At 42.8% G+C, this 12,631-nt stretch overlaps 1 protein-coding gene across 1 annotated transcript in view; it reads left to right on the forward strand.

Moving 5' to 3' along the window:
* LOC141178827 (transmembrane channel-like protein 2-B) overlaps window positions 1–12,631 on the forward strand; it is a 167,866-nt gene that overhangs the window by 87,792 nt on the left and 67,443 nt on the right. The window contains exons 8-10 of the mRNA XM_073660642.1: window positions 2,092–2,182; window positions 5,541–5,622; window positions 7,277–7,383. Coding sequence (XP_073516743.1) covers window positions 2,092–2,182; window positions 5,541–5,622; window positions 7,277–7,383 — 280 coding nt within the window. The remainder of the gene's footprint in view (window positions 1–2,091; window positions 2,183–5,540; window positions 5,623–7,276; window positions 7,384–12,631) is intronic.

The following is a 12,631-nucleotide window of genomic DNA, read 5'->3' on the forward strand; positions in this document are numbered from 1 at the left end:
CAGTCCTCCAGTGTTGCTCTCTGATTTCACCCAAACTCAGCCTGGAGACTTCACTCTCCAGACCACACACTCCAGAGAAACAAAGCTGACTGACAATTTCACCCTGCTCAGCCACACCCTGAGGGAAGGTAAGGGAATGACTTCCCTCCCATCTCTATGTCATTCCCATAAAACCACACCCTTTTAAAGAGTTAACCCCCAGCATATAACAAGCTGGCAGAAAGTTTATTGGTTCTAATTCGCACAGGCTAGCAACCTGTGTGACACATACCTCCCCTCATATATTATACCAGTGACTCTGTCACACCATCTATAAGCGTCTTGCGCTTCTCAGCTGGAATTTTCTCCCACTCTTCCTTTGCAGTTTGTTCAAGCTCTTGAATGTTTGCAGGGTTCTTTTTTCCCAATGGCAGATTTCAGCTCACCCCAAAGATTTTCAATGGGATGGAGGTCAGGACTCATTGCTGGCGATTTTAAAACAGTCCATTTTTTTCTTTTTCAACCATTTCTGTGTACTTTTGAATGTGCGCTTTGGGTCATTGCTTTGCTGGAGGACCCATGATCTTTGACTCAAACCAAGTTTTCTTACACTGAGTACTGCACTTCACTCTAAAATCTCTTGATAATTCTCTGATTTCATGATTCACGTGATACGGTCAAGGTCTATAGTACCAGACGCAGTAACGCAACCCCACAGCATTATGGAACCTCCACCCTGCTTAACTATTGGTAAGGTGTTATTTTCCTTATAAGCTTCATTGCGCCATCTGTAAACAAACTGTTGCTTTGCATTGCCAAAAAACTTTATTTTTGCTTCATCTGTCCATAGAATATTTTCCCAGAAGGATTGTGGTTTCTCAATGTACTCTTTGGCAAAGATTAGTGGTTCCTTTTTATGTCTTTTCTTCAGCGATGGTTTCTTCCTTGGCCTTCACCCATAAAGCTCTGCTTGGTTTAGTGTGTGGCGTATGGTACTTGTTGAAACCATGATCCCATCCTTTGGATGTTTGATGTGTTTTTTTTCCACCATTCACACCAACCTTCGAAGACATCTTTTGTCAATTTTCCTCTTTCCCCCATGTCCAGGAAGGTTCTTGACGGTTCCATGCTTGGAAAACTTCTTAATAACATTGCACACTGTTGAAACTAAGATACCAAGGTCTTTGGAGATGACCTTATACCTTTTGGAAGTTTTGTGTTTGCTAATAATAGCAGTTCTGAAGTCTCAGACAGCTCCTTTGTCTTCACCATTGTGACAAAGGAACAGGGCGTACCATTTAGATTTTTAAAACACTGAAGTCATCATTCATTGGCTAATTCATATCACATAGGCACTGACAATTAATCACAGGTGAATCTCTTTTGTGATTTACCACAGGCACGTCAATGTGTTCCCATACTAAATTAATGTATTTTTCCCTCCCATTGTTTTTGGTTTTAAATTATTGTTTATCATTTGTTCCTTTGTATTTAACATAAGTGCTCTATACAAAAAAACGGTTTCACTTGATTTTTTTCAAGAGATATTCCACATTATGTACTTAAACTTCATGGGTGCCAATAACAATGAGCAGGACTGTACACACTATAATAAATGACTAGGGACAATTGCAGATATACTGTAGTAGGTATTTGCTGAGACAATGAAACAGGAAATGTTATCATAATGTTTGATTTGGCTACAATTATCACAAGAGACATTAAATAGGGAATGGAGAAAGAACAATGTTTGAGAAAGGGGCAAGGAGTCGACATAGGCAGAGCAAAACACTACCAACCAGCCAATTGAATGACTTCTCAGATTTAGGCAACAGGTCAGCAACATAGACGGTGTGAATAGAGGAAAAGCAATGGACAGATGAGAGATCATGTAAAGTTGGATCACTGAAGGTCAAATAGTTTGAGAGTCAGATGACAGTGTAGGTTTCGACTCCATAAAATAAGTAACTTGATAACCATGTTTCTTTTTTTAGACTTTTATTATTGGTTTTCATTCACATATGATTTTGTCTATGCTTTGCTTTCATATCCGAACTCAGGGAAAAGTTATGAGTTTTGAGTAAATTATGTAATTTTTACTCTTGTGATCAGAGACGCTCAAGACTTTGTTGAAAAATATGAAGGTGCTCTTGGCCGTGGAAAAGGAAGAAAACTATATGCCTATAAAATTATGATGGCAAAGGTACATACATTTTAAATACATTCTATATTTTTAGGCTGGGAAGGGGCCAATATCCATGGACATTCCCAGCTTGATAATATCAGCCCCCAGCTGTCTGATTTACATGTGCTGGTTATCAAAAATCGGGGTAAGGCACTAATTATATCGCTCATGAATATCTATATTGCAATCTATCTATCTATCTATCTATCTATCTATCTATCTATCTATCTATCTATCTATCTATCTATATCTTTGCACATATAACACCTAAACATTTGTCTTTTCTATTCTGCATTCTATTCCGGTACATGTCACATGGACAAGGGAACGATATTACATTTTATATCATCCGTGTGTACGTGTGCAGAACTTATTGACAGCCATGCGGCCGGAAAAAAACGGACATGTCCACGTGCGGGTCACACGGACACAAGGTCCGTGTGAACACTAACATGAGCACAGCCTTATAGATTTTAATGGGTCTACGTGTGGAAGTGTAGACCTAAAAATAGTCACCACACGTACCAGACACACTGACGTGTGAAGGGGGTCTAAAGCAGTTTTCCTTTAACTAGGCTCCCCCCTGGCCAACTAATTATCACAGATGTTTGAGATTGATTTCAGTGATACAAAGAGCCCTGAGACACAATACCATCATATTTGAAAAACAAAACAATTCATCCTTATGACTAGTGTTGAGCCACCCCCGTAGTGTTCGGGTTCGGTTCGGTTCGTCGAACACCGGGATGTTCGAGGAACTGTTTGTCGAACTGCTCGTCGAACACCTTAGAATACCATCGAACACCGTTAAAACCAATGGCAGGCAAACAAAAACACATAGAAACACATAGAAAACACCTTCAAAGGTGTCCAAAAGCTGACAAACTGCTCAGAAGACGCTCTCTTTAAAAAAGCCGGCCGGCAATTCAGCAGCGGCATACACCGGTACCCGACAATTTAGACAAGAAGGAATAGAGCATCACACATAGATTAGATAGATAGAAACATGTCAGTCACATATATAATAAGTACAGTGACAGTGTTGCTTACTGTACTTGTCATTTAGTGTAAAGGATTTATTTAAAAAAATATTAGTGTTTTCATGCACCGTCTCTTTAAAAAAGCTGGCCAGCAATTCAGCAGCGGTACCCGACAATTTAGAACAGAAAGATAGAGCATCACACATAGATTAGATAGATAGAAACATGTCAGTCACATAAATAAGAAGTACAGTGACAGTGTTGGTTACTGTACTTGTCATTTAGTGTTAAAAAAAAGATTTATTAAAAAAAAAATTGGCGTGGGGTTCCCCGTAATTTTAGGCTCTAGCGGAGGTTAAGCAGACGGCTGGGGCAGATGTTTGAAGCCTGGGAAGGGGGTAATACCCATGGAGCTTCCCAAGCTACTAATATCAGCCCCCAGCTGAATACCTAGCCTTTACTAGCTATTAAAATGGGGGACCCACCCAAAAAAATGACGTGGGGTCCCCCCTATTTTAATAGCTAGCAAAGGCTAGGCAGACAGCTGGGGGCTGATATTAATAGCCCAGGAAGGGTGCCATGAACATTGGCCCCCTCCCAGGCTAGAAACACCAGCCATCAGCCGCCCCAGAAATGGCGCATCCATAGGATGCGCCAATTCTGGCACTTAGCCTCGCTCTTCCCACTGCCCTGTAGCGGTGGCAGTGGGGTAATGAGTCCAGGAGAATTCTCCCACGCTGTCAGTGACGTGCATGAGGTGAGCTGAGTTCATTGGACATGAGCTCACCTCATGCACGTCACTGACAGCGTGGGAAAATTCTCCTGCACTCAGCGCTTCAGCGTGAGAATTTTCCCACGCTGTCAGTGACGTGCATGAGGTGAGCTGAGTTCATTGGACATGACCTCGGCTCATCTTTATGCTGTCACAGCGAGACACTGAGGAGCGCAAGCATGCCTGCACTTCTCAGTGTGTGCGGCATGGCAAGCTGGATGGCAGCGTTCTGCTGCGATCCAGCCTGTCATGTGAATGTAGCAGAGCTGAAGCCGTCGTGGGAACCATGGAAAGGTAAGGATGATGTTGCTTTATTATTTTACTTTTATTGCAGGGGATCGTTGGCTTCAGCTGGAATGGGTGTGATGGTAAGTATGGTTTAATTTAGAACAATAAAGAATTGTGTGTTTATTTCAATTAAAGGACTTTATTCTGGGTGTTTGTGTTTTTTTTTTTAACTTTGACTATGGGGTTAGTAATGGGGATGTCTTATAGATGCCTCTCCATTACTAACCTGGGCTTGATGTCAGCTGGCATTATAAGCTGACATCAACCCCAGCCCTATTACCCCACTGCCACCGCTACAGGGCAGTGGGAAGAGCGAGGCTAAGTGCCAGAATTGGCGCATCCATAGCTATTAAAATAGGGGGACCAAACGTCATTTTTTGGGGGGTCCCCCATTTTAATAGCTAGTAAAGGCTAGGTATTCAGCTGGGGGCTGATATTAGTAGCCTGGGAAGCTCCGTGGGTATTACCCCCTTCCCAGGCTTCAAACATCTGCCCCAGCCGTCTGCTTAACCTCCGCTAGAGACTAAAATTATGGGGAACCCCACTCCAATTTTTTTTTTAAATAAATCCTTTATTTTAACACTAAATGACAAGTGCAGTAATCAACACTGTCACTGTACTTCATATATATGTGACTGACATGTTTCTATCTATCTAATCTATGTGTGATTCTCTATTCCTTCTATTCTAAATTGTCGGGTACCGCTGCTGAAATGCCGGCCGGCTTTTTTAAAGAGACGTTGCATGTAAACACTATTATTTTTTTTAAATAAATCCTTTATTTTAACACTAAATGACAAGTACAGTAATCAACACTGTCACTGTACTTCATATATATGTGACTGACATGTTTCTATCTATCTAATCTATGTGTGAAGCTCTATTCTTTCTGTTCTAAATTGTCGGGTACCGGTGTATGCCGCTGCTGAATTGCCGGCTTTCCATGTTTCACTGTGAGCACTGTTCCCATCGATTTGGGCAATCACTGTAATGCCACAACCACCATGGCTGTGGCATTACAGTGAGTGGCAGACAATCCCTGCATGATTGGTGCTCTAAATAGCGCCAGACATGCAGGACACGCTTTTGGTGCACGAACAGTTATCGAACATAACCTCGAACAGCCGAATTTTTTGCAAATCGTTCGGGTTCGTCGAACAACTCGAACACCGCCCAAAACAGCTCGAATTTGAGATTGGCGAACAGTTCTAGTCGAACACCGCTCATCTCTACTTATGACACTTAAATCCAATTCGTATAATAATTTTGAATGCAGTGTATTTTTTTAAACATTGACTATATTCTAAAGTAATAATATATAATGCTCTAACTACAGAAATGGATGAAGTTCAAAAGAGATTTTGAAAATTTTAAAACTGCCTGCATACCTTGGGAAATGAAAATTAAGGAAATTGAAAGTAAGTGCATTTATTTTATTATTCAACAATATTATTTTGCAAATTATTTATTAATAATAAAAAAAAAGAAAAATGTTCAAAAAAAAGTTCTAACAGACGGCTCAGATTTCCATTAGTTTAAATCAGTTTTTTTTAGTAATACATTACTTTTAACAAATAATAAAAAAAGTTGATGTGTATAATCATGTAAATTTTGATCTGAAAGATAACAACTTAAGGGTAGTGTTACATGACCGTTTTCTCTCCAGCCAAGAAGAACAGTCCGATTATTCAGATCAGGCTCTGATCAAAGTTTGATCAGAGTGGCATCAGTTTTTGCAGGACGTGAAGAGAAAAAAAAAAGAAAAGTTTCTCCACCTTCTCAGTTATGTCGTGCTGCACACAGGTGTCAACTGAGTGCGGTCCGATGTTTTTCACAGACCCATAGACTTGCATTACCGATTTTGATTGACACTCAGATCAAAATCAGACATGTCTTTGATTTTTTACTCACACCACTTGGTCTGAGGAAATGTTTGGAAATGTGAACAGCCCCATAGAATATCATGGGTATAGTACTATCCATGTTTTTCACTTGTCTGAGATTACCGATTTTGTGCTCAAGCCCATAAGGACCTTTCCTCCATTTTTTTTAAACATCCCCTTTGTTAGCAATCAGTAATGTGTGTAGAATGGTCACTGTCTTCCATCACAGCTCCAGTCCTCTCTTGCATCACGTGGTATCATTGTGACCTGTCAGCTCACAGTGTCTTCTGTGTGGACAGGAGGTCACCTCCTCAATGCACGTTTATGAGACTTAGGCCGGGGTCACATGAGCGATGATTCTTCCTCTCTGTCAGAGTTTGAGCCGAGTGGAGTGTCAGTTTACTGTGATCCGATTCTCTCACATGAGAGAATCGCAGCACCGGTGCGGAGGAGACGGAGAACTTAATTTCTCCATCTTCTTCATTGTCTGTGTCCGTGTAAATCGAACTGCACTCAGATGACATTCGAGTGTAGTCCGATGTTTTACACTTGTCAAAGCGTGGCAGCCAATCAGTGAGCTCAGTGGCTCTGTTAATATAAACAAAACGCCCCCATTAGAGCCGCTGAGGTTACTGATTGACTGTTGAACTGTCAAGGTGATGTCAGTACCATAGCCTTAGGACACGGCCCCACTATCAGTATTCGGTCAGTATTTTTTCCTCAGGAGTAGGAGCCAAAACCAGGAGAGGAACAATCAGAGAAAAGGTATGATAGAAACAAGTCACCAATTCTGCATTTATCACCCACTCCTGGTTTTGTCTCCCACTCCTGAGGAAAAATACTGACCGAATACTGACCAAATACTGATAGTGGGGCCAGAAACCGGGAGCAGTGGCGAAGACTCACTAGGGGACCCGGGGAAGGCGACTACAGCGCGGTTTGTTGATTTGTAACAAACTTTAGCCAGGGTGAAAGCTTATTTGGTAGAGAACAACCCCTTTAAGCTATAAATTTACTAATAAAAGACTTTATATTTTTGCATGCATACCGATCATTATTAGTCTTTATTAGTAAAATGATCCTCGTTACCTTAAAAATTAAACTGTTAGAAATGATTCAGAACATAAAGCCAATGTTATGTGTGTGCAGTCAATTATTATGAATAATATTGCTTTCTTTTTAATTAAAGGCCACTTTGGATCGTCTGTGGCATCCTATTTCATATTCCTCAGGTGGATGTATGGTGTTAACTTAGTTCTCCTATGCATGGTGCTTGGACTGGTTTGCATTCCTGAGGTAACGTACTTGTAAATAGCAAAATATGTTCAAAGAAATGTTGAATACAGTATCTGTTTCAATGAATAACTCATTAACTAGATAGATGTCAAGGAAAGATATGAAAATGAAACATATAAAAAAAAGAATAAGTATAGTGGGTGGGAACAAGCAAAAAATTAATTTAATAGGGTACTACAGTGCTAGAGTTAACTCCCTTCACTACCAGGCAATTTTAAGTTTTTTTCATTTTTGTTATTTCCTCCCCTTCTTCTCAGAGTCATAACTTTTTTATTTTTCTGTCAATACCGCCATATGAGGGCTTGTTTTTTGAAGGACAAGTTGTACTTTTAATGACACCATTCACTTTACCACATAGTGTACTGGAAAATGGTGCAATTCTACAATCATTTTTTTTTTTTAATTTACAATGTTCACTTTCTGGCCAAACTGACCAGGCAATATGATTCCCCATGTCTCTCCAATTACGTAGATACCAAACTGATTTAGTTTTTGTTTTTATTTAGGTGGTGAAAAAAAAATTCGGAAATTTGTAAAAAAAAAAAAATAAATTTTGTTTTTATCTCCATTTTCCTAGACCTGTCATATTTTAATTTTTCTGGATATGTGAGGGCTTATTTTTTGCAACCTGAGCTGACATTTTTAATGATTCCATTTGGAGTGTAGATATAATGTTTTGATCCATTTTTATTACATTTTATTGCAATGTTTCGGCGGCCAAAAAAAACGTAATCCTGGGGGTTTGATTTTTTTTCTCATTACGCTGTTTACTAATCGGATTAATTTATTTTATATTTTGATAGATCGGGCATTTCTGAACTCAGCTATATCAAAGATATGCATTTTTTTTTATTTTTTTTTTAATGGAGCAAAGAGGGGTGATTGATCTTTTTTTTTTGTTCCTATTTTTAAAAACTTTTTTTGTTTTTACTTTTTACTGGCTTCAACAGTTCCCTTAGGAAACTTGAAGCTGTGATTGATAGATCACCTGTGCTTTAAAAAGCTGTGCTTCATATGTTAGATGCACTTGATGGCTGATTAAGTCAGCCATCAAGTGCGGGGGGGAAAGGTGTGGGCTTGGTGTGCGCTAGAGCAGGGTTCCCCAACTCCAGTCCTCAAGGCCCACCAACAGGTCATGTTTTCAGGATTTCCTTAGTATTGCACAGGTGATAATTCCATCATCAGCACAGGCAATAGTTACATCACCTGTGCAATACTAAGGAAATCCTGAAAACATGACCTGTTGGTGGGCCTTGAGGACTGGAGTTGGGGAACCCTGCGCTAGAGCACACATAAAAGGCAGGGACACTACCTTTGACGTACATGTAGGTCAAAGGTAGTGATGAGGTTAAATGAGTATTAGGCCACGTTCACACATTCAGTATTTGGTGAGTTTTTTACTTCAGTATTTGTAAGCAAAAACCAGGAGTGGGTGATAAATACAGAAGTGGTGACGTGTTTCTATTATACTTTTCCTCTGATTGTTCCACTCCGGGTTTTGGCTTACAAATACTGAGGTAAAAAACTGACCAAATACTGATCGTGTGAACGTGGCTTTATAGTTTTCAGCAATTAAACATTAATTCATGTAAAATAAAATTTTATATAATTTTCTAATATTCTTTCTGAATCAATTCCTGGTAGTTTTAAATATGCCTGCGTGCTATAAATCAGAATTTTCACTGTTGACTTCCTATGGATAAAAATCTCTCCTATTGATGTAATACACGAATACATGACTGATTATTACTACAGTATGGGCACACATAGTACAATATAAAGATTTTCAATTTTCTGTACAAATTTGCAGGTAGAAAATCTGCAGCATATTACAAAGGCAGCAAAATGGATTTTAGAAATCCCATCCAAATACTGTAAAAAAATATATATATGAGAAATTGACATGTTGTGTAGACTTTAAATTGTCAGCATGTAAATTTTTGTTGCAGAACAGTAGCCGATTTTCTTATTGAATCCAATGAGGGAGGCCACATCCGCTTCAATCCTAATTTTTTGTTGATTTTGTTGTGGGACACCTGTTATTCTGCATCAATATTCACAGCTCGTGGGAAAAAAAAACTTTTTTTCAAAGCTTAAAATAAAAAATAAACACTATATTCACTTTTCCTGGCACTTCTGTGGCTCCTTTGTCTGGTCCCTTCTAGTCTCTGTATAACTCAGCCACCTGTAGTGACATCTTGTCTAGTGATGAGCGAGTATGTTCTGTTAACCCTTTCGGCGAGTATGCTCGGGCCGAGCTCCGAGTATTTATAGCTGCTCGGTGATATGGTTAAATCGCTCCCGTGTGCATGATATGCAACTGTTTGACAGCTTTAATACATGTGAGGAATGTGAAAGAAACAAGCATCCCTCACATGTATTAAAGCTGTCAAACAGTTGCAAATCATGCACACGGGAGTGATTCAAACATATTGTTATGGATCCAGGTGGTGGAACCTCTGTGCTGCGGTGCAAGGAGGGACCAGAGGGGCGTTACTAGGTATCAACTCGGACTGACCAAGGTCGTACGGTGGCTCAATCGACTCCGTGACCAGGGAAGGACTGAGCAGAGGGACCAGGTGCTACTCTGGGCCAGACCTTGTATGAGAGCAGGTGACTCCTGTGACGCCCTGCTGTGCATGGAGCCACAGATCCTGGAGGGGTGCATTTCAGGTTTTCTCCACAAGAGGCCCTCAGAGCATACACACACCTCCACCTTCCACCTCAGACCACCAGAGGGAGCCTGGATAGGGATGGTGGAGCTAGGCAGCCCAGACAGTGATTCAGCAGTTTCTGCTCAGACACAGAAGGAGAGAGTCTGTGAGTGAGTTCTCCTCAGGAAGAGAGTGGAGACAGAACAGTCTGGAGTCCACAGCCAGTTCCTGCAGAGTGAGACACAGAGAAACAGGTCAGTCTGCAGTGGAGCTCAGTCAGACTCAAGCACCTCGAGTTAAGTGAGCTAGGAGCGTTGCTGACGCTCAGAGAACAGCAGAAGAGGCAGCCACCTAACTGCCAGTGTGTATAGCCTAGTGAGGGTCCTAGTAGGCCGAAGGCTAGAGGAGTGAGTAGCATTGGGGGCAGAGGAGCTTTACCAGCTCACCCCAGAAACCATATACCGGACACTGTGTCCGAGTCTGCAGGGATTCTTTACACCCAGCAGAAGACAACCAGAACCCCTGGCGAACTACAGGTCCCAGGAATACCAAACGCTGACTGTTATACCAGGGTCAGGAGTTACCGAGGCCCCATATACCAGGGAGTGTGTACTCCAACAGAAGGCCCTACCACAGGATCAGCCGGTGCAGAACAGAGACTAAGTTAGGCATAGCTCCAGGCAGGCCAGAGACTAACACTAAGCGGCGAAGAAACAGGAGGCCCTACACCTGCTCACTGGGGAGAGTCCTGCTGTGCACCCCTCACCCTACAGCGCTCCGGACGGTACCTGCATTTCCACCAGTAAAAAAGGTACAGAAGCAAACCGTGTGTGTGTGTCCCCTGTTCTTCCTTGGACCCGGCTGGGTCACCGCCATATCGTGCACCTCGTCAAACATCACTGCCCTGAGGCCTAGCTCCACCTGTGGGAGCTACACCATCAAAGCTGCCGTAACACCGGCCTCAGTGGACTGCCGCAGCGCTGGTGATCCTCACCAGACACCACAGGTGGCGTCACGAACTTTGACATTTTATTTTCCCCTTTTTTAAGAGAGACCCCAGGGTATGGGCCCGTGAGCCGACCACTGCGATATCCCCCAAGACCAGGCATTAAGGCCCGGGCGCCAAGTAGTCCCCATCCCCTGGGCGCCACACTCCCATGAGTCAGAGGGCAGGGACTGACCCGTACAGCAGATGAGCATGGCAGGCAGGCTGATGGGTGATCCGGGTAGATGGACTGGCAGACACCACGGGTAACTGGCAGGAGCCTCCGGGTAGACGGACTGGCAGACACGGCAAGTAACAAGCAGGAGCCTCCAGGTAGTCTGGCTGGTAGGCACGGCAGGTAACAAGCAGGAGCCTCCAGGTAGGCTGGCTGGTAGGCACAGCAGGTAACAAGCAGGTGCTTCCAGGTAAGCAGGCGGGCAGAGCCCAGAGACAGACTGGCGGACTGGACTGTAGACAGACTGTCGGGCTGGAGAGTAGACAAGCTGGCGGACAGGACTGGAAGTCAGGCTGGTGGACTGGACTGGTAGTCAGGCTGGCGGACTGGACTGGTAGTCAGGCTGGCGGACTGGACTGGTAGTCAGGCAGGCGGACTGGACTGGTAGTCAGGCAGGCGGACTGGACTGGTAGTCAGACTAGCAGAGGGACCTGAGGGCTGAAGCAGAGTTTAGGACACAAAGCTACAACCTTGCATGGGCACCTCCATTTTGGAGGAGGTGCCTTTTATATGAGAGGTCCTCCGGCCATTGGGCGGGGACTCCTAAGGACGGCGTGCACGGCTCCTTTAAGAGGGAGGGAGCGATCGCGCCCTAAGCACAGTGCCCGGGAAGCTGCGCGTGCCGGCAGCAGCAGGAGTGCCGGGGGATGCCGGGTGGAGAGTGCGGCGGTAAGAGGGACAGCGTCTCTGCCTGTCTGGGGGCAGAGACGCCGATACTACACATATCACCGAGCACGCTATAAATACTCGGTGCTCGGCCGAGCATACTCGGCGAAAGGGTTAACAAAACATACTCGCTCATCACTATTCGTCACTAATCTTGTCCTATGTTGTGGCTGCAGTGGTCACATTGTAGGAGGTCGGGTTGTTCCAAAAATGGCAAAGACCCAGGCTAACATTACCAGGGCAGGTGAGTGTCATATTTTTATTTTACCCCATCTGTAGTGTCAAATTCACAGACAAATCTGCACCAAACTCCACACAATTTGTAGAATATCTGTCACGTCTAATGTCCCTGTGCTTTCTGGCAGAATTGTTGTGGACATTTCAAGCACCCTCACATCATGTGTATCACAGCTCCGCTTTGTCACACACTGAATTCTTTTGTCTCGTGACCAGTACAGATTTTTGTTATCCACTGTAAGGAAACAATGGAGATTTGTATTAAATGGCAGTAAGTTATAATTCTAATTGCCATTAAATATTACAAACTCTGAGGACTTGATACAGGAGGTATATTGGAATATTGTCATACAAAAATTATTTTGTATAAAGCACCACTTCAGCGTTTTTTTTTCCAGCACTGGAGTGGCTCTTTAAATGTAAGCCCTCTGCCCCCATTCTTATACTCATCTTCTGGCGACTTCATCTTTT

This window comes from Phyllobates terribilis, unplaced genomic scaffold (genome assembly GCF_046119375.1).
Source record: "Phyllobates terribilis strain yellow unplaced genomic scaffold, ASM4611937v1 Scaffold_1__5_contigs__length_1240528914, whole genome shotgun sequence".
NCBI lineage: Eukaryota > Metazoa > Chordata > Amphibia > Anura > Dendrobatidae > Phyllobates > Phyllobates terribilis.